The sequence below is a fragment of the Camarhynchus parvulus genome, chromosome 14 (genome assembly GCF_901933205.1).
Source record: "Camarhynchus parvulus chromosome 14, STF_HiC, whole genome shotgun sequence".
NCBI classification, from domain to species: Eukaryota; Metazoa; Chordata; class Aves; order Passeriformes; family Thraupidae; genus Camarhynchus; species Camarhynchus parvulus.
In genome coordinates this window covers 1,849,690-1,877,219 of record NC_044584.1, presented here as the reverse complement: position 1 = coordinate 1,877,219, position 27,530 = coordinate 1,849,690, and the positions used below count along the sequence as shown (strand labels likewise).

General features: G+C 53.4%; 1 protein-coding gene across 2 annotated transcripts in view; it reads right to left on the bottom strand.

The window, feature by feature from the left end:
• Positions 1 to 26,346, bottom strand: part of RAB11FIP3 (RAB11 family interacting protein 3) — an 83,948-nt gene extending 57,602 nt beyond the window's left edge. For both annotated transcript variants that reach the window (XM_030957880.1, XM_030957881.1), the window contains exons 1-2: positions 25,405 to 26,346; positions 4,606 to 4,699 (exon numbers count right to left, since the gene is read on the bottom strand). In XM_030957880.1, coding sequence (XP_030813740.1) covers positions 4,606 to 4,699; positions 25,405 to 25,989 — 679 coding nt within the window. In that variant the 5' untranslated portion in view covers positions 25,990 to 26,346. The remainder of the gene's footprint in view (positions 1 to 4,605; positions 4,700 to 25,404) is intronic.
• Positions 26,347 to 27,530: the final 1,184 nt, after the last annotated feature.

Below are 27,530 nucleotides of genomic sequence, written 5' to 3'. Positions count from 1 at the left end.
GAGAAACAGAACTATAAAAGATACATTGTAGTAAGACCCATGAAGAGTAATTTTAAATTATTAGCTTTTAGACATTTACAGTATAGTGTACCAAACCAAACCCAGACCAAGAAATGCTTATAATGTATTATAATTAAGAAATAATTAGCTTCTGATTATAATAGCATAGATTAGAAAGGCAGGCAAGCCTCTCCCTGAGGAGCAGGGAAGGACAAGGGGATCCTGTCAGAATAAGCCTTCTCCTGACCCAGAGATGGGGCATTTTAAAAATCTTTAAAATGCTGAGAAGCATTTAAAAAATTTTTATTCAATTTAAAAAATTTAAATTTTTAAAAATTTTAAATTTAATTTTTTTAAAAATTTAAAACTTTTAATTTTTTTATTGTAAAATTTTTAGGTTTTTTAAAATTAAATTTTAAAAACAATTTAAATGCTGAGAGGCATTTAAAAAATTTTTATTCCATTTTTAGTCTCATGTGAAGGGTGACACAATACAGATGTTAAAATTCACTCCATCACAATCAGAAGCCAACTGTTTCCTAATTACAATACACTACAGGTGTTTCTTGGCCTATTCTTTAGTCTTTTTTGTAAGGCTATCTAAGTCCTTTCCCTGCAACCAAAAAAAGCAGAGTTACCTATGGAATCCTTGCAGGAAACAGCAGCTCCCAGCACAGAAACACCTTGCAACCAACTTTTTCCTCTTTATCAGAAAGACTTGAGAAAATAATGGTGAATTTCTTGAGCTGACCCCAAACTGGGTCTGTTCTCCTTGAAGGGAACATAAATAATCAGCAGGGAAGGACAAGGGGACCCAGCAGGCACGAGCAGGACCCCAGAGACCACGGGGAGCTGAGCCTGTCCCAGCAGCTCCTGTGTCCCCACAGCCCCAGGGCTGAGAACAGAGCTCAGGCACCTGAGAGCCACAGGCTCAGCACCTCCCGGAGCAGGGAGAGCCTCTGGATTTACTGGTATTTGGGTGATTTACCCGAATTTACTGGTAAATTTACTGGTAAATTACTCTGGAAGCACTCCCTGGCCATCCACACTGCAGGCTTAAAAAAACCCCTACATCCATGAGAACCTACAAAAATCCACATCCATGAGAACCTACAAAAATCCACAACCATGAGAACCTACAAAAATCCACATCCATGAGAACCTGCAAAAATCCACATCCATGAGAACCTACAAAAATCCACATCCATGAGAACCTACAAAAAACTACAGCCATGAGAACCTACAAAAATCCACAACCATGAGAACCTACAAAAATCCACATCCATGAGAACCTGCAAAAATCCACATCCATGAGAACCTACAAAAATCCACAACCATGAGAACCTACAAAAAACTACAGCCATGAGAACCTACAAAAATCCACATCCATGAGAACCTGCAAAAATCCACATCCATGAGAACCTACAAAACCTATATCCATGGGAACTTACAAAAACTACATCCATGAGAACCTACAAAACCTACATCCATGAGAACCTACAAAAAATCTACAACCATGAGAACCTACAAAAAGCTACATCCATGAGAACCTACAAAACCTACAACCATGAGAACCTACAAAAACTATACCCATGAGAACCTACAAAAATCCACATCCATGAGAACCTACAAAATCTACACCCACGAGAACCTACAAAACCTATATCCATGAGAACCTACAGAATCTACATCCATGAGAACCTACAAAAACTACATCCATGAGAACCTACAAAAACTACATCCATGAGAGCCTACAAAACCTACACCCATAAGAACCTACAAAAAACTATACTCATGAGAACCTACAAAAAACTACAGCCATGAGAACCAGGCTTTCCCATCCAGCCCTCACTGAGGGAGGGCAGGAGGCAGCCAGGAGGGGCTAAAACCTCTCCTTAAAGCCTCAAATCCCAGTTCCTCTGCTCTCAGTCAGCATCACCTGGCCAGGCAGACACAGAGCTGGCCCAGGGCAGTGCAGAGGTGGCCCTGGGGCTTTGTGTGAGGGCTTCAGTGGCTCCTGCTCCAGGCTGGAGGGCAGTGGGACATGCCCTGGCACAGGGACAGACAGACAGCTCAGTATCCTGCATGGAAAGGCCAAGTGGACTTGAAGCAGTTGTGAGAAATGCAGCTGACAGAGGAAATTTGGCTGGGTTTGTAACTGCACCTTCAGTTTGCCAGGCTCCAGAGAAATCCCAGCTCCCAGGCTCCAGACAAATCCCAGGAAATCTCCTCCCAGAGGGGAGAGAGGCAGAGAAGAGTGGGACATCCTCAGAAATAAACCCTGCATTAACACAGACACCAAAAGGTGAGGACTTCACCAAAAAGTCCAAGCTGACACCAGCTCTCTCTTCTATGACTGACCCAACAATTTCAGAGCACCAAGAAATCCAGCAGAGCATTCCCTGACTAAAAATAGGCCCAGCTAATTAACAAACCTTGTTAAAAGGCACACCCAGCAGCAGCATAACCTCTGCTTTGGTTACAAAGGGATGATCAATATTGACTGTCTCAAAAGCAGCAGCAAATCCTTCAGGTGGCTTCAATGTGAGCAATGCTCAGCTGTGAAACTCAAAGAACCTCCTCTGCTCCCTGCCCTGGGCTTCTTTTATAACCATTTCATGCCATGTGTTGTTAGAGAGCTCAGCCCTTCCTAACCACTGTAATAAACACATATCAATCTCTTTCAAATTTAATAAATAGAGCCCCTAAAAGCTTTGCCTGGATCTGCTTTTCCCATTCAATTAATAGAACACAACACCAAAGTGATGAATTATTGAGGAGAAACACGAGCCTGGGCTTTCACAAATGCTCTACTCCAATGGCAATTTATTACAAATTAATAGTGTGCTGCAGCTCCTCCTGCTTCCTGGCAGCTGGGAATTGCTCAGGAAACTTGGGAGCTGCCATAAAACACGGCAGCCCTGAGCTCGAATCATCCTGGAGGGGTTTGGGTGGGAAGGGAGCTCAGAGCTCCAAGGGTTTGGACAGCACTGCCAGGGATGCACAGGGTGGGATTGTTGGGGGGTCTGGGCAGGGCAGGAGTTGGACTGGATGCTCCCCTCAGTCCTTCCCAGCTCAGGACATTCTGAGCATCCAGGATTCTAAGCAAGAGGAGCCCAAGGTCTGGAGAGTCCCAATCCCACAATCACCTTTTCTGCAGCTGCATTTTTGCAGCATTTGGGCACCCCTTACTGCATTTTTGGTAACTTTTGAATCCCATTCCAACTCCAACACCTCCCACTGTCCCAGGCTGCTCCAAGCCCTGTCCAACCTGGCTTTGGGCACTGCCAGGGATCCAGGGGCAGCCACAGCTGCTCTGGGCACCCTGTGCCAGGGCCTGCCCACCCTTGCAGCAAATAAATAGATAAATAAAGTGGAGATGGAACTGGGGAGAAGGAGGAGGGATGGACAACTGACAGAAGAACAGGAGAAAACTGCTTTGAGGGGTTTTTACTGCTGGAACAGCAGAGTTTGTATGGGAAGGATGGCTCTTTGCCACCCTTGCAGCACACTCCATGGGCAGGGCTAGAATCCCAGATAAGCATCTCTGAGCAGAGCTGACTATTGTGCAAGGATAATAATTCACATTTGCACATTCAGAACTCCAGCTGCTCACAGGGGAGATTTCCAGATTTCTCACACCCTGCTCATAACTGCCTGCCTGGCCCAAAATGACCCTCTGACACTCTGAGAGAAACCCCAAACTGAAAAAACAACTGAAAAAAAACCCTTTTCTGCAGTAAAGGGGTTCAAATGGCAACCAGCCAGAAAGATACTTCACATCTCACCAAGCTGCTGCTCTGCAAGCACTTGCAGGAATCCCTCAGGAGCCAGGTGGGGATTGGCACTGGCCTGTTGGAAGATCATCCTGATTCCAGCCAGGGAGTTCAAAGCTCTGGCTTCATGTGCTGCTTCCTAAAAACCATCTGAGCATGTTGATCCTCCAAACACTTGGAGTGAAGGTTGTAAATGCATTGGTAAATTCATCAATAAATTGGTAACTGCAGGGTAATTTCCATTCCAGTGGAAGGTGCCCTGTCCATGGGTGGTATGAGCTGAGTGTTAAGGCCCTTCCAACCCAAACCATTCCATGCTCAGTGCCAGTGTTTGGAAGATGTCACAGCCAGCAGCTCACAGACACCTCCAGCAGCATGGCAGCCACTCCACCTGAGCAAGAACCCCCAAAAACACAGGTGAGAGACCCCAAACCAGGAGGAAATGATTTCCCAGTGATTCCACAGACACCTCCAGCAGCATGGCAGCCACTCCACCTGAGCAAGAACCCCCAAAAACACAGGTGAGAGACACCAAACCAGGAGGGAATGATTTCCCAGTGATGTTTCTTTGTAGGAAGGAACTTTCCTGACTAACCACAAAACATGGAACCACCACCACGACTGCTGTATCACCTTTTTCAACCCCTATGAAATGCCCCCAACCTTTCCCCTTTCCCCTCCACCCAGCACAGAGCAGGAACTCCCAGAAAACCAAACCCAGATGGTTTTCCCCAAGCTTTTCCTTCTCTTTGAACAACCTTCTCAGCTCAACCATGGTGTTAAATTTGGCCACTTCCCATCCTCACTCAGAGCACAGCAGGAAACTCACCTCCATTTCTGATGGCTCTGATGCCCCGATGGAAATCTTCAAAGCTGATAACTCCCAACCCACTGGGATCCAGGTATTTTGTTAGGTCCTTTACCTGCAACCAAAAAAAGCAGAGTTACCTATGGAATCCTTGCAGGAAACAGCAGCTCCCAGCACAGAAACACCTTGCAACAACTTTTTTCCTCTTTATCAGAAAGATTTGAGAAAATAACAGTGAATTTCTTGAGCTGACCCCAAACTGTGTCTGTTGTCCTTGAAGGGAACATAAGTAATCAGTACAAAGGGGTTAATTAGGACTGGGTTGGTGTTGAAACAATTGTTTAGCCTTGAAGCAGCATTTCAGGCAGTGTCTCCTGTAACATGGACCTGCTTTGCTAGGATTTGTTTATTTTTATGGGTTTTAAAGAGGTCCTGTCTTAATTGGGAAACTCTGTAATAGGCTGCCTGGTAGGAGGGCCCAATTAAGGGGATTTGGTGATAATGAACTGCTCCATGTTACAAATTTAGGCCGTATAATTGAAACATTTTCCCAATTAGACAATGCCTGGGGGGGAGGGGAATCACATCAGGCCAGGGCTGGGATGGGGGTGCTGCAGCAAGGAGCACTCTGAGACCTGCTGAGGATGGTCTGGGCTGTTCAAAGAGAATGGGAAAAGGGCACAACCAAAGTGTCTCAAAAAGATGCATTTGGTTCCTTCCTTCCTTCCTTCTGCCATGAGCAGAAAATCCTTTACACCAGATGCTTCTCAAGCTGATCCAGACATTTATCCCTCATTTTAAGAGCTTTTGAGGCACCTTTGTCTATTTTTGCAGCACATCCTTCAGCTGAGGAACAATCCCAGGAGGAAGCTGGTGAGGTGAGAGAGGTGAGCTCCATACTGCAGAGCTGCCCACAGAGCTGCCCTCACCTGCCACACACATCCTCCTCCTCCTCTTCCTCATGCACAGGAGGGAGTCTCCAGGGCTGCATTTGTGCAGTTTCAGTTTGGGGTTTCAGTTTGCTCTTGGGGAAGGAGCTGGTGAATCACCAAACCTCTCCTTTCACACAGGTCTCACAGGAGCCTCACCCCACGGAGCTCAGAGCTGCCCTGCTCACCCTGCAGCAGCACTGGGGGGTTGCTTGGAGCTCTTTTTGGTTTTTTGAAAATGTGTTTCTATAGGAAAATCACATCTACAGCACACTTAGAGCTGTTCACCCACGGCTCCACGTGCTTTGGTCATCCCACATTCCCACAGGAGCAGCAAAAATTCCACTGGCATGGAGGAACCCACAGGGCTGAGACCATAAAACATGGAATCACAGACCATCCTGAGTGGGAAGGGACCCCCAGAGATCATCCAAGTCCAAACCCTGGCACAGATCCCCAACAATCCCACTCTGGGCATCCCTGTCCAAGCTTCCCTGGAGCTCTGGCAGCCTCGGGGCTGTGCCCATTCCCACAGCACCCCCTGGGGATGAACCTTTCCCAAAATCCAGCCTGACCCTGCCCTAGCCCAGCTCCAGCTGTTCCCTGGTCCTGTCACTGAATTGCAGGCTGTGCCTCTTGGAAGTGCCACGAGAGGAAACCCAAATCCCCCAGGCTGCCAGCTGCCTCCAGCTCAAGCTGGACATCAGGAGCAATTTCCTCCTTTCTTCTTTCTTTCTTCCCAGAAATGGTGGCCAGGCATTAGCAGGGGCTGCCCAGAGAGGTTTGGAGTCCCCATCCCTGCAGGTGTCCAAGGAAAGCCTGGAAGTGGCACTCAGGGCTCTGAGCAAGGCAGGGATGGGTCACAGGTTGGACTTGAGGACCTCAGAGCTCTTTCCAAGCTCGCCTGAGATTCTGTGAATGGGAGAAGACAACACAAACACCTTCTCCAGTTTTCTAGAGCACTTTTTTTGGCAGACAGACCTCCTAAACTCACATGGCACTCATCATCTTGGGTGAGTCAGGTTTCTTGTACGTTAAACAAAGGTATTTGAGACTAATAAAAACAACTCGGAGGAATGTGTCAGCCCCAGTTAATGCATCTGGCAGCTGCCTGGATGAAGCTGTCACTTAATTTGTTATCTGTGCACAGAGATAACAGAAAGGCAAGTGACATTTAATCAGACTTGATAAGCCTATAAGGGATTAGCATGACACACTCTAAATTACAGTTTCTGTGGTTTTCAGCTCCTCAGGACCACAGAGGGCTTCACACCCTGGTGCCAATGGCACAGCAGGGCACCTCACCCACCCAGAGCTCAGCAGGGCATTCAGGGCAGTATCTGCTCCATGCAAAGGAGAAAAAACAAAAACGTATTTAAACTGGGCTGTGGGCAGGGGGAAATGAGGGGAAATGGTTCTGAAAACTTCCCAACCCAGACATCAGGGATGCAAACAACAAAAGGCACACAGTGAAGACGCTGAATCAGTCTGTGCTGATCCAAACCTGCCTGGAGTTGCTGGCCAGGCTTAAAATCACCATTACCCCTTGAGACACCACCACCAGGCTGAGGTGAGCGTTCCAAAGAACCCATAGACAGAAAACAAGAATATTTGCTGTGCCTGCCAGGTCCCCGCAGCCCCTGGACTCCTCCTCTCACCAAGCATCACCCAGCAATGGAGCTGGACCCCCTCTGCTCTGGAGCCAAGCTGGGAGAGCTGGGGGTGCTCACCTGGAGAGGAGAAGGCTCCAGGGACACCTCAGAGCCCCTGCCAGGGCCTAAAGGGGCTCCAGGAGAGCTGGAGAGGGACTGGGGACAAGGGATGGAGGGACAGGACACAGGGAATGGCTCCCACTGCCAGGGGGCAGGGATGGATGGGATATTGGGAATTGGGAATTGTTCCCTGTGAGGGTGGGCAGGCCCTGGCACAGGGTGCCCAGAGCAGCTGTGGCTGCCCCTGGATCCCTGGCAGTGCCCAAGGCCAGGCTGGATGGGGCTTGGAGTGACCTGGGATTGTTTTCTTCATTTGTTCATTTTGATGACTGGGCTAAACCCAGCACCTTATCAGGCAGCTGGGAGATCCACAGCACTGAGGCTCAAACTGCTTTAGGTGCCTGCAGTAAATGTGAGCAGCTCGGAGCTCTCAGATTGGAGGTTTCAGCTGAAGCCTGAGCACAGCAGCTCCCAGCACACTCCTACTGGCACAGCACCAAACAGGAACACTCCACCAAGCTGAGCACCGAGCTCCAGCCACGAGACAGAAGCCACAATCCTGCTTTTGGCCAGCAAGAAACACTTCAAATAAAGGGTTTGCTTCCTCTGTGTGTCTGTGGCTGGTCACAAACCCTCCTTGGAGCCCGAGCAGCTGAAACACAGAGCATTAAAGAGTGAAAGAGGATGAGCTGGTTTAAGTAGCTGACTTAAATCCTGCTGGAAAGTGAGAGCTTTAAACTGCTTGAAGCCAGCCAGGCTGCCTGGAGCTGAGCACAGCCTCAGCAGCAGGAGCACAGCTGGGGGTTGTGGGGGTGTTTGAGGGTCCCCAGGATGAGGAAGAGATGAGAATCTTGACTCCATGTTTCAGAAGGCTGATTATTATTATTTTATTTTATAATATATATTTATTTATATTTTTATATATAAATATATATGTTTATTTCATATATTAATTATATATAATAGATATATTATATATTATATATTATATATTATATACTATATATTATATATTGTGTTATATATATTATATAATATTATATATATTATTAATATATTATATATTATAGATTTATATGTTAAAACTATACTAAACAATAGAGAAAAAAGGATTTCATCAGAAGGCTAGCAAGGAAAAGAATGATAATAAAATCTTGTGATTGACCAGAGAGTCTGACACAGCTGGACTGGGATTGGTCATCAAGTAGAAACAATTCACATGAGACCAATCAAAGCTGCACCTGCCACATTCCACAGCAGCAGATAATTATTGTTTATATTTCGTTCCTGAGGCCTCTCAGCTTCTCAGGAGAAAAAATCCTGGCAAAAGGATTTTTCATAAAACATCTCTGTGACAGGGGGTGGCATGTGCCAAGGGGGCTCTGTCACCCCTGTGCCAGGGACACAGCCAGACCAGGGGATTGCTCCTGGAAAAGGACCTGGGGCAGGTGGGGACAAGGAGGGGAGGTCACCTGGCACCTCAGGAACACCACAAGGACTCCTTGCAGCATCCCCATCCCACACCCCTGCGTCCTGTGCACACCCCAGGCTGCTCCACCCCCAAACCCAGGGATTCAGAGCCCACACTGTGATGCCATGGGGCCCCTCACAGCACAAAAGGAATTTCCTTGCTTTGGTGCACTGAACTCAGCTCAGCAAATGACCCTGAGCTCCAGCAGTGACAGCTCCACATTCCAGCTCACACACAAAGGCTTGGCAGTGCAAGTTTCCCAGGGAGGTGAAGGATTCCCCAGCTGTGAATTCCCTGTTTAGAAAAGGAAAAGGAAGCTCTGGGCCTCTCCTCTCCATCCTTAGGGATGCTCCACGTCTGCAGCACACAGCTGATGGATTCAGCAGGACAGAATATCCACTGGGCTTGTTTCAGGTGTGATCCCTGAGGGAATTCAGGGCTCTGCTGGGCAGCCAACACCCCCTGCAAGCCCTGAGCCTGCCAGCAGCTTTCCCTCACATCCTGGCACGGGTCAGGGCTGAAGCAGATCCCAAAAATACATTCTCTGGAGGGGGAAGGGGGGTGGGAGATGTTTAGCAGCCACAGCAGCCAGGCATGCCCCAAGAAGAGCTGGTGGAGCTCAGAGCATCAAATCATGTGGGGTCTCATAGGGATGGTGCTTCCATGTCCTGCCCTGGGAATAAAATCAACCCTCAGGGATGCTTTAATCTACAGAGTCTGGGGGCAAATGCAAAGGGAGAAAAGAGGAAGGAGGAGTACTGATATATTCCTGATAAAGACCTCAAAATACCCAAGCAAATGGGGAGGGAAAAGGAAAAAAGGAAAAAGGGGAAAAAAGGGAAAAAAAAAAAAGGGGGGGAGGGGAAAGGAAAACAGGAAAAAAGGAAAAAAAAAGGAAAAAGGGAAAAAGGTCCTGGTGTCCTGCTTGGCTGTGGCAGGACACGAAAATCCAAGTACTTCTCATGTAACTTTAATTACTCTCCCCTGCCTGCCAGAAGCCAGATCTGCCCTGAACATCCTGTATCTCTGTACTGTGAGACAATCCCTGAACTCAGGCAGAGGGAAGGACAAGCACTGCATTGGCAGAAGTGCCAAAGTGAGGGATTTTTAGCACTACAGAGGAGGGAGGGCTCACAGCAGCTGCTCTCCTCTCTGCTTAGGCAGGCCCACAGGAATTCACCTGACCTGTGTAAAACCTCTCATGGTTACACAAAGGTGGATGCAGCACCTCCACCCTCTGTGTTTAACACAAGGGATGAGCCAAAGCTCCCTAAAAACCCACCTTGCCTCTCAGGGCTAAACCAATCCTTCCAAAGAAAAATGTGTAACATTTTTCAATGCTGATGACAGAAGGCAGAGTTTCCTTTTTTCACCTTTGGGAAACGGGCTGGAACTCCTGAAGCTCCTGCAGCCAAACCAAAGGGGCTGTGCCAAAGACACAGCTCAGGCCCCACAGAGCTCTCTCAGATCCCCCATTCTCTGACCCCATGGGCTGCAGTGGGATCAGCTGCAATGCTCTGATCCCTGCTAATGCAGCGTTTCTGGGGGCTCCGAGCACATCCCTGCCCTGTGCTGGCTGCTGAGGGAGCATTACCAGCCCGCCAGGGTGAGCACAGCTCCCCACACTGCAGCAGGGATGGGAAGCACAGCTGCACCATTCCCAAAGCCAGGAGCAGCCTCCCAGCCCTCCACTCGTGTGGCTTCATCACCATGAACAGCCAGGCCTGCTCACAGCATCTGCCTCCTCCCTTGCTGAGGAGCTGGCACTCCACAGAGCACTCAGAACCTCAAAGCAGGTTTCTATTCTGCTGCAATTACACCTAATTAAGTAACCTTTAAAACACCCCCGAGGGGAGGATCTCATTGCAGGGAGCAGCCCTGGCCAATTGTGAGTAAGCAGTGCCAGAACTGCATTATTTATCTCACAAGTGGCAGTGCTGACCCAGGGCTGCTGCCAGGATTTTGCTCTCCCAGCTTTTCCCAAAGCTCCAGGAGGAGCTCAGCAGGCAGATCCAGCCTGCTCAGTCTCTATTTAAAGGTCCACCACAAGCAAGCTTGGTGAAGATGTTTTCTGCAACATCCCTCCCTAACCTGGCCCAGAGATCAGCTCATCCCTCCCATCCCTTCATCCCCAGGCTCCAGCACTGCAGGATCCAGACACCTTCCTGAGCAGGAGACAAAGGAAGCCCCAGCCTGGTTTGTTCTCATCTTTTCCTGCCACAGAAGAAATAATCAGAGCTCCTATTTAAGGTAGAAGGGGAATAAACCTCCTGTGTTTAGCAGGGGAATAATTATGGTAAGGATAAACCTGCAAGTAATAAATAAATAATAAATTTTAAAATCATAAATAAATAATAAATAAGCCATAATAAATTATGGTAAGGATAAACCTGCAAGTATTAAAAGCAGAGGAATGGGAGAGAGATCACCCACAAACCAAGACAGAGAAGGAACAAAGTGAGCAAGTTCCCAAAGGGAAGACAGATCGTCTTCCCAGGAAGAGATCCTTGGCTTACAAACCATCCTGCCTCACAAATCCTCCTTTTCCCAGGAATCCAAGAGAAAAGCTTCTCAGCCTGCCACAGCTTTTGCTGTTCATCACCTCCTTGGGGCAGTTTCTCCCCAGTCTTGCCCCAAAGCCTCTCCCAGGCTCCTTCTGCAGGAAATGCCACAGTGGAGAGATGCAAATACAGAATGGACAGCAGAGAACTCCCTCCCCACCAAACTCCTCTTTTCCCCTTCTGGAAGCATGAGGAAGAGCTCTCCAAGCCAGCTGTGAGCCAGAACCAGCCCAAAGCTGAGGCTGAGGACCAGATCCCCCCTGCTCATCAGGAGCCTGCACAGGAGAAGATTTTCCTTCAAACACTCCAAATTCACCAGGAAACAGGAAAAAAGCCAGAATATGTTTCAAAGAGCGGCAGTCAAAGAAGCTGGAGGATCCACATCCTTCCTGCCCACACCCAGGAGAAACCAGGACAAACAGACCCAGCCAGGCCTGGAGTGACCTGTAGGAGATCTCCTCCACCTGCAGCACTCACAGCTGGAATTTTGGGGTATTTTCCTGTTGGAACCCAGGACATTCCTCTGGCTGCCCTGGAGGACTCGAGACCCTGGCAAGGGGCTCAGAGACCTTTGCACAGAGTCAAAAACATCTTTGGCCTTGATTTTAGCCCATGGAAACAATTATCAACTTTGTGTGAGGATTTACAAGCCACAAATGTTTGAGTATAATGATAGTGAATTTGTCACAGGGTGAAAAAGTAGAACTTTGGGGTTTTAGAATGGGGGTTCAAGAGGCAAGATGGAGGAATCTGGGTGTCCTGTCCTTCTTCTTCTTCTTGGCCTCCATCTGCTGTGATGGTGACACTTCTGGGTTGGTTTAGAGACAGACTGTCTAACATAGATGATAGGTATTGAAAAATTATTGTAATGTACACGTAGTTCTTGGTATAAAAAGCCAACACCACCCCAAGGGCAGGGACTGTGCCACAACCTGACCTGCTGGACAGATCTCAGCAGGGCAAAGAAAGAATGGAACAGATAAGAGAAAATAAACAACCTTGGAAAGCAGAACTGAGGAATCTCAACTTCTCCTTCAGTCGTGGGGCTGGGAAAAAAGAGACTTTCCAACACCTTGGGGTCATCTCAGCCTCAGAAACCTGAGATTTTCCCTGCTGGAAGAAATTCCTCTGGTCTGTACAGGACCTTTATGGCCTGACCCCACCAGCTCCATGGATTTCTGGAGGCAGGAACACCTCCATGCTCAGCAGGGCTCCAGGAGCCTCAGTTTGTGGTATTTAAGTGTGTTCTCAAATGCCAAATGTGACATTTCCAAATTATCCCTCAATTGTTGCCACTGAAGCATAAAAATGTATTTAAACAAACAACTTCAAGGATGGTTTGGAAACATTAACAGGAATATAAGTTACGCTGAGATGGTTTTAATCCAAATTTAATTGTTTGTCTCAAGTGTTCCAGATTTCCTGTCGCTCCCTAAGTGCTCAAAGGCTTCAGCAGCCACCATGCTCTGCTCTAAACATTTATTTATTTAATGAACTTCAAGAGGGTTCTTCCTCCACCCTCCAAGCCTTTGTTTCTAGCTTCTGCTCCTGTGATGACAAGGGAAACCTGTTCTCACCCTTCCAAACACGGCTCAGAGGCAGGAGGCTGGGTTAAATCAAGAAAAAAGGTTTAGAGCCTGGCTGCTGCTCAGATAAAACAACACCTGGGTGGAGCCACCCCGGGGACAGAGCCCAGTGCCACCCAGAGCCACCCCGGGCTGTCCTGCAGAACAGGGACAGGAGCCTGCATAGGGTCTGGAGCTGATCTGAACAAAAATAAACAACAAAAAACCCCAACACAGTCAAACACCCCAGGAGGTCACACACCGAGGATGAGGCATTTTAAGATGCTGAATGTTTTGCCTGCTGTGGCAAAGCTCCCTGCAGCAAACCCAGATGTTCCTGCGATGGGGCTGGTTGGTTCCACAGGCTGCCCAAGCTCAGAAATCCAGGATTTCTAAGTGTGTGAATCCAGGATTTCTGAAGTTTGCTTCCCTGTGCTCCCCTCCAGGTTGGAAAAGAGCACAAAACACCCATGGCACATCCCAGACTGCATCCTCCCATGGCCTGGCACACTCACCCTCCCCAAAGCACAGTGTACAGCCTATAACTCATACATGGATTACAATCAGAGAATCACTGAATTATCTGGGTGGGAAGGGACCTTTAAGCCCATCCCATCCCACCCCTGCCATGGCAGGGACACCTCCCACTGTCCCAGGTGCTCCCAGCCCTGCCCAGCCTGGCCTTGGGCACTGCCAGGGATCCAGGGGCAGCCACAGCTGCTCTGGGCACCCTGTGCCAGGGCCTGCCCACCCTCCCAGGGAACAATTCCCTATTCCCAATATCCCATCCATCCCTGCCCTCTGGCAGTGGGAGCCATTCCCTGTGTCCTGTCCCTCCATCCCTTGTCCCCAGTCCCTCTGCAGCTCTCCTGGAGCCCCTTCAGGCCCTGGCAGGGGCTCTGAGGTGTCCCTGGAGCCTTCTCCTCTCCAGGTGAGCACCCCCAGCTCTGCCAGAGCAGAGGGGCTCCATCCTTGGGCTCCCCTGGGCTCTCTCCAGCAGCTCCAGGTCCCTCCTATGCTGGGGCAGGGAGCTGCCCCTCCCAGCTGTAAATGTTGGGATTTTGGGGCACTCAGGGAGCCTCTGGGGCAGCAGAGCTGGAGCTGCAAACAGCAGCAGCTAAACAGGAGAGAAGGAACCTGCCTGGCCCAGCCCTGCTGTGCCTGCCACCCTGGCAAAACCGAGCTTATTGTACTACAAACAAGCCTGAACCAGAGCCCAGCAAAGCATAAAGACTCATTTCTTTTTTAGAGCAGCTTCAGGTTATTCCCCTCCCTTTGGCACCTGCTCCAGAAAGGGCTGTTTGTGTGAAGGACACACAGCACACTGCCAGAGAGGGGAAAAGAGCCCAGAAGGGATCAAAGGCTCAGAGGTAGATTCCTGGAGCAAGGCAGAAGAGGCTGAGATGCCATGCATAGTTTGGGAAGCCCAGGACCCGAGGGACTGGAAGCTCTGGCCATGAAGGCATCAGCACAGCAAGCAAACAGCCCATGGCACCTCCCCAGGCAGGGCAGGGCCTGGGTCTGCCCCGTGGCTCTGCAGGGGTGTGCCAGGCTGGCAGGCAACACCCACCTCTGTGCCACCTCCCCCAGCCACGGTGCCAGCACGGGAGGGATGCTCACACAGCCTGGAGGAGCAGCTCAGAGCACAGGAGAATTCCCTGCTGCACGCCAAGAACCCTCCTGCTCCAAACCAAGGTCTCCAGAATGCTCCTACTGCACACCCAGCACGCTCCTGTTCAAAACCAAAGCTTCCAAAATTCCCCCTGCACCCTTCAGGGAAGGTTCCACAAACCCTGCTCTGCTCTGTGCACCCTCCCTGCCAGGACAGGAGTCCCCGAGCTCCAAGCAGCCAGAGGGGATTAGCTGCTTGCTGCATCCATGTAGCAAGCACAGGGAAAAAAATTCCACAAGGATATCCAAATTTTGTTTTTCCCCCCCAGCTGTAAACTCCTCACACACACACACACACACACACAGTGAGCAGGGTGAAGAGCAGCCACTCCCCTGGAAAAAACAGGGAATGTGGCCAGGCAAAAGGGAACCAACAGCTGCCTCCTCATCCCTGCCCAGCCAGGGCAGCCTTGGGGCACTGACAGCACACAGGACATCCCCACCAGCCTCTACAGCCAGCCTGGGGTTGGATGGCATCCCCCCATCAGGGACTTTCAGTGCAGAAAAACCTTCTCCAAGCAGAGCCCCTGGTTTCTGTGTTTGCTGGGGAATTTGTGCTGTGTTTGTTTGGGATGTGGGATGGCAGAGCAGCCCTGTGCCCACAGCAGCCTCACCCTTTGCTTCCTGCCCCCAGCAGCTGCTCCTCTCGAAAAGCTTTGGGCTCCTTGGACTTGTGCACATGCTGCTGGAGCCCAGCCTCCCCCTGCACTCTGGAAAAAGGATTTTCCACAGCCAGGCCCTGCCAGATGACGCAGCTCCCACAGCAGCTCCTCTCCCTCTGCCTCTCCTCCTCCTCCTCAGGGGACAGGAGGAAGCAGGAACAGGCTGAGGAGCCCTTCCAGCAGCAGCAGTGACTCAAACACAACACAGCAGCCCTGGCATTTCACCACGGGACACTGCACAGAGGCAACAGGGGCTCTTTCTTCTGGAAATCTACAATGTGTTGTTAAAAATAATATTAAGAATAAATAACTTGGGGTGCTCTGAGGCTGCTCACCACGCTGCCAAACAGGGAAACAGCCTGGAAACAAAGCTGTAACCCTCCTTGGGACACTGACAAGACACAGGACATCCCCAGAGCTGTCACCAGCCCATGCCATGCAGAGCTGGGACACACCAGGACACACAAATTCACAGCAAAAACCACTGTCCCTCAGTGCTTCAGCTTCAACAGGATCACAGAATGTGGGAACAGGCAGCAAAGGCACTTTAGTCACTGGCATTCCTGGGAAAAGGGGATTTGCTGTGGCATTGCAAGGAGCTGCATGGGAGAAGCCTCCCAGCAGCCTCCACAATTCCCTGCTTTAAGAGCAGTTTTCTCCCTAGAGAGGGAAAAAAACCTGACCAAAATCAGGAATGAAGTGCCTGGACCAAGCCCACAACCATGAGGAGCCCCATCCCTGACCCACTGGGGTCTGTCTCAGGTTGGAAGGTGTGGCTGGGGGTGTTTATTCTGTTTAATCTGTCAGAGCTGGGGCAGTTATCCTCTGTTCATGGGGCAGTTTTCTTTATCTCTCCCACAGCCAACCCTCCCTCCAGGAGATCTCTGCTGTCCATGGCCACTGAGTGTCCCTGCAGGGCTGATCCAATTCCAGCATCCCATGGGGAGATGCTGCGCCCAGGGGAGGAGCCAAGCATTCCTACCTGGATCCAATCTGAGCCTGGAGCAGCACAGCAGCCTTTGCCCCCTGCATTGCCAGAGGAGCAGCTTTCTGCTGCCCTGCATTGCCAGAGGGAGCCCAGGCCCATCTGCAGCAGCCCTGGAGCTGCAGAGGAAAACTCCCCCCTTGTGCAGGATCCCTGCTGCAGCAGCAGCACAGCTGGCACTGCAGGAGGGCTGAGCCCCCATGGGATGGGGCTGTGCCACCCCCTGACACACAGGGGGGCAGGGACTGCTCTCACTCTGGCAGTGGTTTGGGTTTTTTTTGTTTGCACTATTATATTTGTATTTTTAATTTTCCTAGTAAAGAACTGTTATTCCTGTTCCCACATCTTTGCCTGAGAGCCCCTTAATTTCAAAATTACAATAATTCAGAGAGGGGAGGTTTGAATTTTCCATTTCAGGGGAGGCTCCTGCCTTCCTCAGCAGACACCTGGCTGTTCAAACCAAGACAGGCTCTCCCATCCTCAGTTCCCTGGAGGAAAAGCCCAGCCCAGCCCCAGAAGCAGGAGAGCTGTGTGCCAGGGAAGGATCCACCAGCACTCTCAGGGATTTGGGCTCTCCCCATGGAGCCAACACCAAGCGTCCAGCTCAGCACTAGGGGCACTTGAATTGTCCCCATGGCTCTCCTTGGTGATGTCCCCTCCTGCCTGCCCCACAACCCATGGGACCATTAATAAATCACTGTGCCCACAGCAGCTCCAGCAAAAGCTCTACAGGGAAGGGGAAGCCTCATCAGAACCCAAAATTTGGGAGAGGAGACCATTCCTGCAGAGCTGTGAGCCGTGCAGGGAGCCCGGGCTGGCACTGCCACGGCTCCATGGCATCCTCAGGGCTGCTCCTTGGCCTTGGAAGATTTGGGATCCCAGAACAAGGTTCCTGCCAGGTACCACTGGTGTGAACTGGGACTCCCCTGTGAATACAGAGCTCTCTTTCAGCCTGGAGCTGTCTCTGCCACCAGCACATCCAAGGCCTCCAGCATAAGGACCTGGAGCTGCAGTCATTCCAGAGGAGCCCATGGAGCTGCCCCAGGGCTGGAGCCCCTCTGCTCTGAGCCAGGCTGGCAGAGCTGGGGGTGCTCACCTGGAGAGGAGAAGGCTCCAGGGACACCTCAGAGCCCCTGCCAGGGCCTGAAGGGGCTCCAGGAGAGCTGCAGAGGGACTGGGGACAAGGGATGGAGGGACAGGACACAGGGAATGGCTCCCACTGCCAGAGGGCAGGGATGGATGGGATATTGGGAATTGGGAATTGTTCCCTGTGAGGGTGGGCAGGCCCTGGCACAGGGTGCCCAGAGCAGCTGTGGCTGCCCCTGGATCCCTGGCAGTGCCCAAGGCCAGGCTGGGCAGGGCTTGGAGCAGCCTGGGACACTGGGAGGTGTCCCTGCCATGGCAGGGGTGGCACTGGATGGGCTTTAAGGTCCCTTCCCACACAAATACTGGAAGATCCAAAGCACAAACACACGAGGATACGAACAACCAGTGATTCTGAGAGCTGCTGAGGAGATCCCTGCTGTTCCTCCCCCTGTGGCTGCAGTCCTGCCTCTGCTGGACCTAAAGCATCAGCCCCCAGCACCACCCCACGTGTGGAAGGGGACTGAGAGCTGCAAAGATCTGAAAGTGGAAAAGGAAAGCTGAGAGGAGCTTTAGGGGCTCTGCCTGATGTGGGACAATGAGGGAAGCACCATGTCCTGCACATTGGGCTGGCTCAGCACCAGCTGCACTGCAGATGTCCCAAAACCCTCATCAGGAGAGCAGCCCAGAGCAGCACCCAGAGCATGGAGTCCACTCTGAGGGCAGCTGGGAATGCTTCTGGCAGGTGGAAGAGCCACTGCAGGTACCAAATGCACAAATCCCCAAGGGCAGAGTCCCTCTGTCCGTCCACCTGCCCATGGGGACAAGGCCCTGGAGCAGCCCCAGGGTCTGCTCTGGGCCCTCCTGACCAAACACACCTGGAGGGGTCCAGGGGAGGGAACAGGGCCCTCACTCCTCAGCAAACTCTCATTTTCAGCAGTCTGGGGAGGCAAAACCTCCCTGAAGCTCATCTAAACCCATCACCCACATGTGTCCAGGTGGGACCCTCACAAGAACAAAGACACTGAGGGGCTGGAGGGATCCAGAGAGGGAAACAGAGCTGGGAAGGGGCTGGAGCACCAGGAGGGGCTGAGGGAGCTGGGAAGGGGCTCAGCCTGGAGCAAAGGAGACTCAGGAGGGACCTTGTGGCTCTGCACAGCTCCTGACAGGAGGGGACAGCCGGGGGGTCGGGCTCTGCTCCCAGGGAACAGGGACAGGAGGAGAGGGAATGGCCTCAAGCTGTGCCAGGGGAGGTTTAGGTTGGATATTGGGAAAATTCCCTCATGGGAAGGGTGGGCAGGCCCTGGCACAGCTGCCCAGGGCAGTGAGGGGTCCCCATGCCTCGAGGGGTTCACACAAGATGTGGCTGTGGCACTGGGACTCGTTTCAGGGCAGTGATGGAGCAGTTGGATTCCATAATCCCAGAGCTCCCCAGAGCCTCCCTGACTCCCAGCCCAGCAGAACCAGTCTGGCAGCTTTGTGCCTCCATTCTCCACAGGTGCCTGAATTCACACAGGCACACAGAGGGAAGGGCTCAGCAGGGCCAGGAACCCACACAGCAGTGATGGAAAGACGGAGCCAGGCATGAGGAACAGGAAGAACCAAGCCATGCCTCACTGCCAGCACATTCCCAGAGCTGGAACAATGTTGGTTCATTATTGTTCAGGCTCCATTCCTAGGAAAAACGTGGGTGCCATGGCAGAGGGGATGCTGAGAGTGGCCCAGCAGGAGCTCTCCCTGCCCAAGCAGCTGAGGCTAAAGGGAAGTCATTTGTTTTGCAAAATTCCAAGCCAGGAATTAAGAAAAAAAAAAAAAAAAGGCCTCTGGGTTCCAAGCAGATCATTCCTCTGACAATGAGCAGCAAACGAAAGTCAAACAGGAATAAAGTGCAGAGGAATTCTGTGGGCAATTGTAATGATTATCAATTATTGTCTGGGCTGAGTTACATAATGCTATCACAGCCTGGGAATGCTTTGGGAGAGGGCTCTGTGGGCAAGAGCAGCTCCAAATGAGGCCTGTCTTGTGGTGCACTATCATATTCCAGTTAATTATGGTGACCCCAATGCAATTTTAATCAATCACAGCCTCAGGAAATACTCCGCTCCTGGCAGGAAGCTTCTTGTGAATGCACCTCTCCTCTCTCAGTATTTACAGGGGGTTTATAAAGGAGAGGAAGGAGGAATCTCATACAGGCAGACAGTGACAGGACAAGGGGGAAGGGTTTGAACTGAGAGATTTACATTGGATATTACAGAGAGATTCTGCCCTGGCAGGGTGTGCAGGCCCTGGCACAGGGTGCCCAGAGCAGCTGGGGCTGCCCCTGGATCCCTGGCAGTGCCCAAGGCCAGGCTGGGCAGGGCTTGGAGCACCTGGGACAGTGAGAGCTGTCCTTGCCCATGGCAGGGGTGGGATGGGGTGGGCTCAAGGTCTTTCCAGCCCATCCCTGAAGACCCTGAGATGGTCCCTTGGCTGCTGCTGGGGCTCCTGTCCCAGCCCTGCACAGGTGGGGCTGAGGCTTCTCCTGGGCAACCAGGGCTTCTTTACTTGCAGGAATGAACACAACTAACCTTGATCAAAACAAATCCCAGCATGGTTGGGGTTGGAAGGGACCCTAAATCCCATCCAGTGCCACATCCATGCCATGGCAGGGATCTTCCACTGTCCCAGGCTGCTCCAATCTCACCTTGGGCACTGCCAGGGATCCAGAGCCTTCCCACCTTCACAGGGAACAATTCCTAATTCCCAAGATCCCATCCATCCCTGCCCTCTGGCAGTGGGAGCCATTCCCTGTGTCCTGTCTCTCCATCCCTTGTCCCCAGTCCCTCTCCCAAAAATCCACCCCCCACTCCACATTCACTGCACTCTCAACCTGCAGGAGCCAGGCAGAATGAAAAGGTTGATTTCATAAAGTGGGAGCTGGGATAAAATTACCACCAGCAGCCTCCTGCCAGCCCACACAGACAAACCCAGCCTTTGAGCATTCACAGTCCTGCAGGCTCCATCCCTGCAGGACAAGCATCCCTCCATCTGATCCCAGCCACAAACACATCAGCAGAGCTCTGCCCAGCTCTGATCTGCTCCCAGCCCTCCCCACCACTCCCAGGAGCTTAAAGCCAAACCCAGGCAGGAGCAGCTAAAAAAACCCAGGAGCACAGGATTCATCTCTTCCTTGGAGGCTTTTGGGATATTTATAAGTGAATCAAGCGAGCTGAAAATGGAATTTGCAAAGCAGCCACCACCTCGCCCAAAATTACACAAAATATGTTGGCTTGGAAGCCTTTTCCTCTCTGAGGGAGAAAGAAAAACTCCTGTCTTGGAGCTCCTGGAGCACACAGACCTGGTATTTATTGATGGTGGTAAAAGCCCTTTGAAGAGGGAGGAGAGGAGGGAGGAGGAGAGGAAAGGGCTCCCACCCAATCTCCCAAAACCCACAAATTCCCTGCCATGATTTTCTTTGGTGGGGGGAAAAACTGGGCCCTTGGTCAAAGCAAGCAAAATATTGCAGATTTGTCATTGTTCCAAAGCACACAGGGGTGTCCACAGGCACCTCCTGCACACCACAGCATCCCCCAGTGCCATCCCAGCCCCTCTCCACAGCAGGAACCAAATTCCAGGAGCTGGACCTGCTGCTCCTTCCAGGCCAGGATATTCCACGCAGTTAAACAGCAATTAAAGCCTCTGGAAGGTGCAGCAGCAGCAGCAGCACAGTTGGAGGCAATTTAAGCCTCACTGGCCTGTGAAAGCATGAGAGGTAATTTTAGAAATCTCTTCATAAAAGCAGCATTTCCTCTGCTCAAACTGGGTAAGAACCATGAGAAAATGAGAAAAAAAAAAACAACCAAAAAAAGGGTTTTCCTCGTGACAGAGATCATTAGATTTCACAGGGAAGTGGGAGAAAACCAAGGGGAAGAGGGAGGACATCCCAAATCAGCTGCCAGGTCAGCATGGCCACGGGAGATGGAAGGAGGAGCCCTGGATGCAGTACCCACCTCCCCAGGATCCATCAGAGGGGAGCAGGAACAGCAGCCTGGCATCACCACAGGGAGCACCTCTAAAAAGCTGCAGTTTGACACTCTCCAGACTTCATTACAGGAAACAACTGCCAGCTTTTCAGATTGTTTTATTCAAGAATAAAAACCAAGTGCAGGATTCTTTGCAGCTGCTGTCTGGAGCGATTCCTGCCAGCCCCAAAATGGGATTTGTTCTGCAGCTCTCAGCTCAGGCCGGGCACCCCATTCCAAAAGGCTGAGAAAAGTACAAAAACCTGATAAAACCCCTCAGGAACCATCCCCGGGGGGAAAGTTAAAAGCTGAGTATGGAGAGCTCAGCTGAGGATGAGCTGATGTGGTGGCAGGACGGGTACTGAGGGACGGAAATTTTAAAGAAAGCAAAATAAATCACACTGCAATGAAGCTCAAAGTGATCATCCAGAGGGAAAAAAAAAAGGCTGAAGATCCCTTGGAACAGGAGCCTTTGGAAGTGAGTGAGACAAACTCTGGGATTTCTCTTAATTGAGCCAAGGCAGTGAGATCATGTGGTGCAAGAGGCTTTTCCTTCTCCAATTGTCTGTTAGATCAGAACAGAAAAGGAAAAACAACCCAAGGTGCCAGCAGGACGCTTGTCCTCAGCCTCACAAACAATCCATTCTCCTCTGAGCCTGCTGGAAATAAATCCAGGGAGAAGAGCCTTGGGCTCTGTCACCTCAGCCAGCCAGACACAACGCAGGGCTACAGGAAAATTTAATTTTGGAATAAAAATTTAAACCAAAAGTGGTTGCACAATGGCTTTAGGTTCTGTGCAACCCGCAGACGTGCAAGACACAACCCCTCCTGCTTGACAAGGTGACATAAAAGTGACATCAAGTGTGTCCCCAGCTCCCTGCTCGCTGTTTAAGCCAATCTTACTCCATCCCTCTGTCCCAGCCAGTGACTCCAGGGAGCAGCAGATCCCAGAGAAATGCAGGGAAAAGGGGGAGGAAGGAGACAATAACAACACAGCACCCCTGGCAGCTGCCTCCCAGGCGGTTTGGGAGCAGTCCAGGGGTTTGGGATGAAAAATCAAGTGGTTCTCAAGGAAAAAGCTGTCCTCAAGACCCTTCTGTCCCACATCTTGTTTGTAAATCCATGGAGCGTATCAGGGGTCCATGGGAGCAAAACAATCCGTGTTGGACAAACCCCCTCCTGGGGGAGGCTGTGGGGGGACCGTCCCAAAGCTGTCCCTTCCCTTGGCTCAGGTGTCACCCCCAGCACCACCCTCCCATCGCCCCTTGGAAGATGATGGTGCTGGCAAGAGCTCAATCCCTATCAGCTGTTATCTCTGCAGATCAAAACAAACTGCCCTTATCTCTGCCCTCATCTCTTCCCCATGCCAGCAGCACGGCCACAGAGCTCTCCCAGTCAGTCCTCCAACACCCCGAGCTGCTTAAGCAAAACCCCATCCCAATCTCATTTTTGAGCCCCATGGAGAGAAAAAACCTCCAATTCACCCGAGCAGAAACCCCCAATCCCACGGTGTTTATGGAATAAACGCCAGCTGGTGCCTTCCCTTTGACATTTAGCTAATAATTGTTGCAGCCAAACGAGCTGACAGTGCTCACTCAGCAGCCCGTGAATGCCTCTGGTGTTTGACTGAGCGCTAAAGACAACACTTGCTGCTCTCCAGCTCCTCACCCATGTGGATACACACACACACAGCCTCTCCTGCAGCCCCCTCCAGCCTCGGCAATCAGCTGCTGGTCCTGCTTCAATTTAGCCATTTGTTCCAGCCCTGTGGGCAGCGGGAAGGAGGGCAGGAGAAAAGGAACCAGGCACCTCCAGCAAGGGGGCTGGAGTTTGTTCCTCATGAGCTGCCCTGTGATTACCCAGGCAGCCACCACACCTCGGCCCCTCTCTGCCAGCACCCCAGGCACGGCTGTGGCACAACCTTTATTTACACCTGCAGGGTCCCATTTAGTCCCCTGACCACTGTTTTACCCACTGGGGATGCTCCTGCCCTCTAACTCCTGCCTGAGCTGGATCTCTGTTTTCCAGAAGCCCAACTTTGGGCCCAAGTTCAGCTGCTCCACAAAAAATAGGTCAAGGAACTCCTCCAGAACTGCTCCCTTTATTACTCCACACATCAGGGGGCTCAGGCTGGATTTTGGGAAAGGTTCTTCCCCCAGAGGGTGCTGGCACTGCTCAGGGAATGGGCACAGCCCCGAGGCTGCCAGAGCTCCAGGAGAGCTTGGACAGGGATGCCCAGGGTGGGATTGTTGGGGGGTCTGTGCAGGGCCAGGGCTTGGACTCAGTGATTCTTGTGGGACTAAATGGGACCCTCAAGGTGTAAATAAAGGTTGTGCCACAGCCGTGCCTGGGGTGCTGGGAGAGAAGGGTCGGGGTGTGATGGGTGCCTGGGTAATCACAGAGGAACAAATGTGATCTGCTGGGAGCTTACAGACAATCACCAACCCCTTCTCCTCCTCCCTCTGCGTGCCCTGGTCCTTTCCAAGCTGCAGGCTCACCCCAAGTGTGACCTCCTGCACACACAGACATCCCCTTTCCTCCTGTGCCAGTCCCCTGCAGTGCCCAGGACCTGGTGGCCCAGGCGCTGCCACACCAACGTCCCCAAGGTGCTCAGCCCCCAGCTGTTCCTGCGTGCCAGGAGCTGCCCGTGCCAGCCTCCTGCCGAAGAGAAATGCCTTTGCAAAGCATCATTTAGGGCAGCACAGGCTGTGCTCAGCAGGAGGGAACAGGGAGCTGCACAGAGTCCCTTCCCAGCCAGATCCATGTGGACAGACACCATCCAACGGCACAAACACTCCAGGGACACCCCTGAGCTTCAGAGTGACCTTAGCAGCTCACAGCCCTCCCCAGGCCATGCTCTGAGGTGTTTTCCCAGCTCAGTGAGGCCCCTCTGGAGCTCTGGCCCCATCCCTACGTCGGCACCAGGCACTGCTGGGCTGAGCTGCATCCCCAGAGCCACCTGCCACGTCCTGCCACATCCCTGCCACCTCCTGTCCCCGTTTCCCATGTCCTTGGGCCGCTCCTGCCAAGGGACACGAGGGCACACAGTCCTCAGGGAGGTGGCACCGTGTGCAGGAGCCTCCACGGACTGTCTGCTGCTGCCTCCTCTGCTGGGGACAGCGGCGGGACACGGCCGTGGCACAGGGAGCCTGGCAGGGCAGAAGGGAGGATTTAGGAATAAAACCTCTCTGCTGGCACAGGCAGGAGCAGCCGAGGTACCTGAGCTCACACCTTGAAACCCTCTGCACACACAGTGTCCCCTCAGCAACACAAAGAAGTTCCCCGTCTCCACTCTGCAGGGCTGTTTTTCTGAAATAAATGCCTTTGTTTTATCTTTGAGAGGTGTTTCTAGCAGGAGGACAGGGATAAAAAGCCCTCCTCCACCGAAAGCCTCCTTCACACATGATTTGCTTTGTCATGGCACTTAAATACCCGCGCAGCAGCCAGGGATGGAGAACGAGAGCAGACCTGGGCAGGCACAGGGAAACTTCACAGCAATACCTGCATTCCTTAAAAAAAATAAATCTTTTCCTGGTAGCGATGCCAGCCCAGGCCAATGCACGAAACACCAACAGATCCATCTCCGTGCCCTGGTGAGCGCTGCCGGAGCTTGCTCCATTTTGGGTCAGCCCAGGGAGATTCAAATTACACCGCTGTGATCTGCTGCAGGGGAGCAGCGGCTGGCCAGGGCACAGGGCGGCAGCAAAGGGGAAAATGCACAATGAGGCTGTCAAAGCCCGACAAGCGAGCAGGGAGCCAGGGAACGGCCTGGCCTGGAAAGGCCCTGAAGGATAGCTCCAAGCCGCTGCCAGGGCAGGGATGCTCCCGTTATGGGGTGACCACGGTCAGCAAGGGGGGCGCGGAGCAGCCCCGGCATGTCCCCGGGATGTCCCCGTGCCCAGCCGAGCCCCGAGGCGGCAGCGATGGAGAACAAAGAGCCGCGGGCTCCCGGCGGCTCCGGCTCCTCCCGGGCGCAGCGGGAGCCGCTCGGGCCAGCGCGCCCTTCACCCGGGGCGATGCCAGCGCTGTCCTTGGGGACACGGGCGCTCTGCAAGGGCCGCAGCCCGGACAGAAGCCACCATCACCCTCACCCTGGGGCGGCGGGGCCGCCGGGCACCAAGCGGTGCCGCCGCCCCGGTGCCCCGGCTCACGGTGGGCAGGTGCGGTGCCCGGTGCTCACCTGCTCGGCGCCGTAGGCCGTGGCGAACTGCACGAACTCCTCCACACGCACGAAGCCATCGCCGTCGCGGTCCAGGGCGTCGAAGACCGGCCGGAGGCGCGGCTCCTCCTCGGGCGGGGGCTCGGCGGAGCCCTCCGGGCCCGGGCTGTCCCCGGCCTGCCCCGGGCACCAGGGCGGCGGCCCCGCGCCGGCAGCGGCGGCATCAAGGGCCCAGAGGTCCAGATCCAGCTCCGGGCCCAGCTCTGCCTCCTGTTCCAGCTCCGGGTCCGGCTCCAGGTCCAGCTCGGGCTCCGGGCTCAGATCTGCCTCCTCCTGTTCCAGCTCCGTCTCCAGGTCCAGCTCGGGTTCTAGGTCCAGCTCTGGCTCCGGTTCTGGTTCCAGCTCCGGTTCCCGTTGTAAGTCTAGGTCCGGCTCCGGTTCCAGGTCCAGCTGGGGTTCTAGGTCCAGCTCTGGCTCCGGTTCTGGTTCCAGCTCCAGCTCCGGCTCCGGTTCTGGTTCCAGCTCCGGCTCGGGCTCCGGCTCGGGCTCGGGCTCGGGCCCCGGTCCCGGCCCCCGGGGCTCGGTCCCAGGCGGACGCGGCTCCATCTTCACCGCCGGCGCTCCGCGCCCGCCGCCGCCCGCCCCGGGCCATGCCCCGCGGCCATGCCCCGCTCACATCGGGGCGGTGCCGGTGCCGGTGCGGTCTCCGCGGCACTCACGGCTTTGTGCGAGGAACGCGGGCCCCGCCCGCCGACACCGGGGGCGGCCCCGCCGGTCCCGCCCTGCCCGGGGAGCGGCGGCTCCGAGAGCCGGGGCCGCGAGTCCTGCCCGGGACCGGGGATAAGGGGAGGCGGCGGCGGCACCGAGGAACAACCCTGTGGCCCGCCCGCCCGCCTTTGCCGCCGCTACGGGGCCGCCCGCGGACCAGCGGCAGCTCCAGCCCGCCCGCCGCCGCAGTAGCCGGGGCGGTGACGTCACTCGCCTGCCGGTCCGGTTCGCCCCGCCCCTCCGCGGCGCGAGCCCGTGCCGAGACCACGCCCCCTGCCCGGCTCGCGCGCGGCGGGGGCGGGGCCGGCGGGGAGGGGCGGGGCCAGGGGAGCGCGAGCACGTGGGACCGGGGGGGCACCGTGAATGGGGAACCCCAAATCCCCCTGCTGAGAAACCGAGCTACGAGACCCCAAACCGGGACCCCAAACCGCGCTCCGGGACCCCAAACTGTGCTCCGAGACCCCAAACCGCGCTCCGGGACCCCAAACTGTGCTTCGGGATCCCAAACTGTGCTCCGGGACCCCAAACCGCGCTCCGGGACCCCAAACTGTGCTACGGGACCCCAAACCCAAACCATGCTGCAGGACCCCAAACCGTGTTCCAGGACCCCAAACCGTGCTCCGGGACCCCAAACCGTGTTCCAGGACCCCAAATCTGCGGGAACCCAAACCCAAACCATGCTGCAGGACCCCAAACTGCAAACCGCGTGGGACCCCAAACCGTGTTCCAGGACCCCAAACCCAAACTGCGCTCTGGGACCCCAAACCCAAACCACACTCTGGGATCCCAAACCCAAACCATGTTCCGGGACCCCAAACCCAAACCGTGCTTTGGGGCCCCAAACCAAACTGCGCTCCAGGACCCCAAACCCCTGTGGGGGGAGCTGAGCAACAGCTGCTCCAGGTGTGAGCCCCAAATCCCTCCAGGGAGATGAGCCGTGCTCTGGGACCCCCAGCCCCGGGGGGCAGCAGTGTGTGCCCCGGGATGCCTGAGCTGCTCCAGGGGGAGCTGAGCCCCGGGACACCCCTGGGACTGTCAATGGGTTAATTAATTAATTAATGCCCGTGCTTGTGGCTCACAGCCTGCAGGCTTGGTGCAGTTTCTGCTGGAGCCCTGGGATGGCCCTGCTAACACACCCCTGAGCTGGCCCAGCAGGTGGAATTACAGCCCCTGGGTATAATTAGCAGCAAGCTTGATGAGCAAGAGCATCCCTGGCCCCAGTGACCCTGCCCAGGCCACGGATGTGTGTGACATCTCAGGGGCAGCCTGGTTGGGCCACGATGTGTCCCTGAGCACGCTCAGCCCTGAGAGCCAGAGCTCAGCAGCATCCCCACGGAGATGTCGCCCCTGTCCAGTCAGCCCAGCGCTGGAAGGATGGG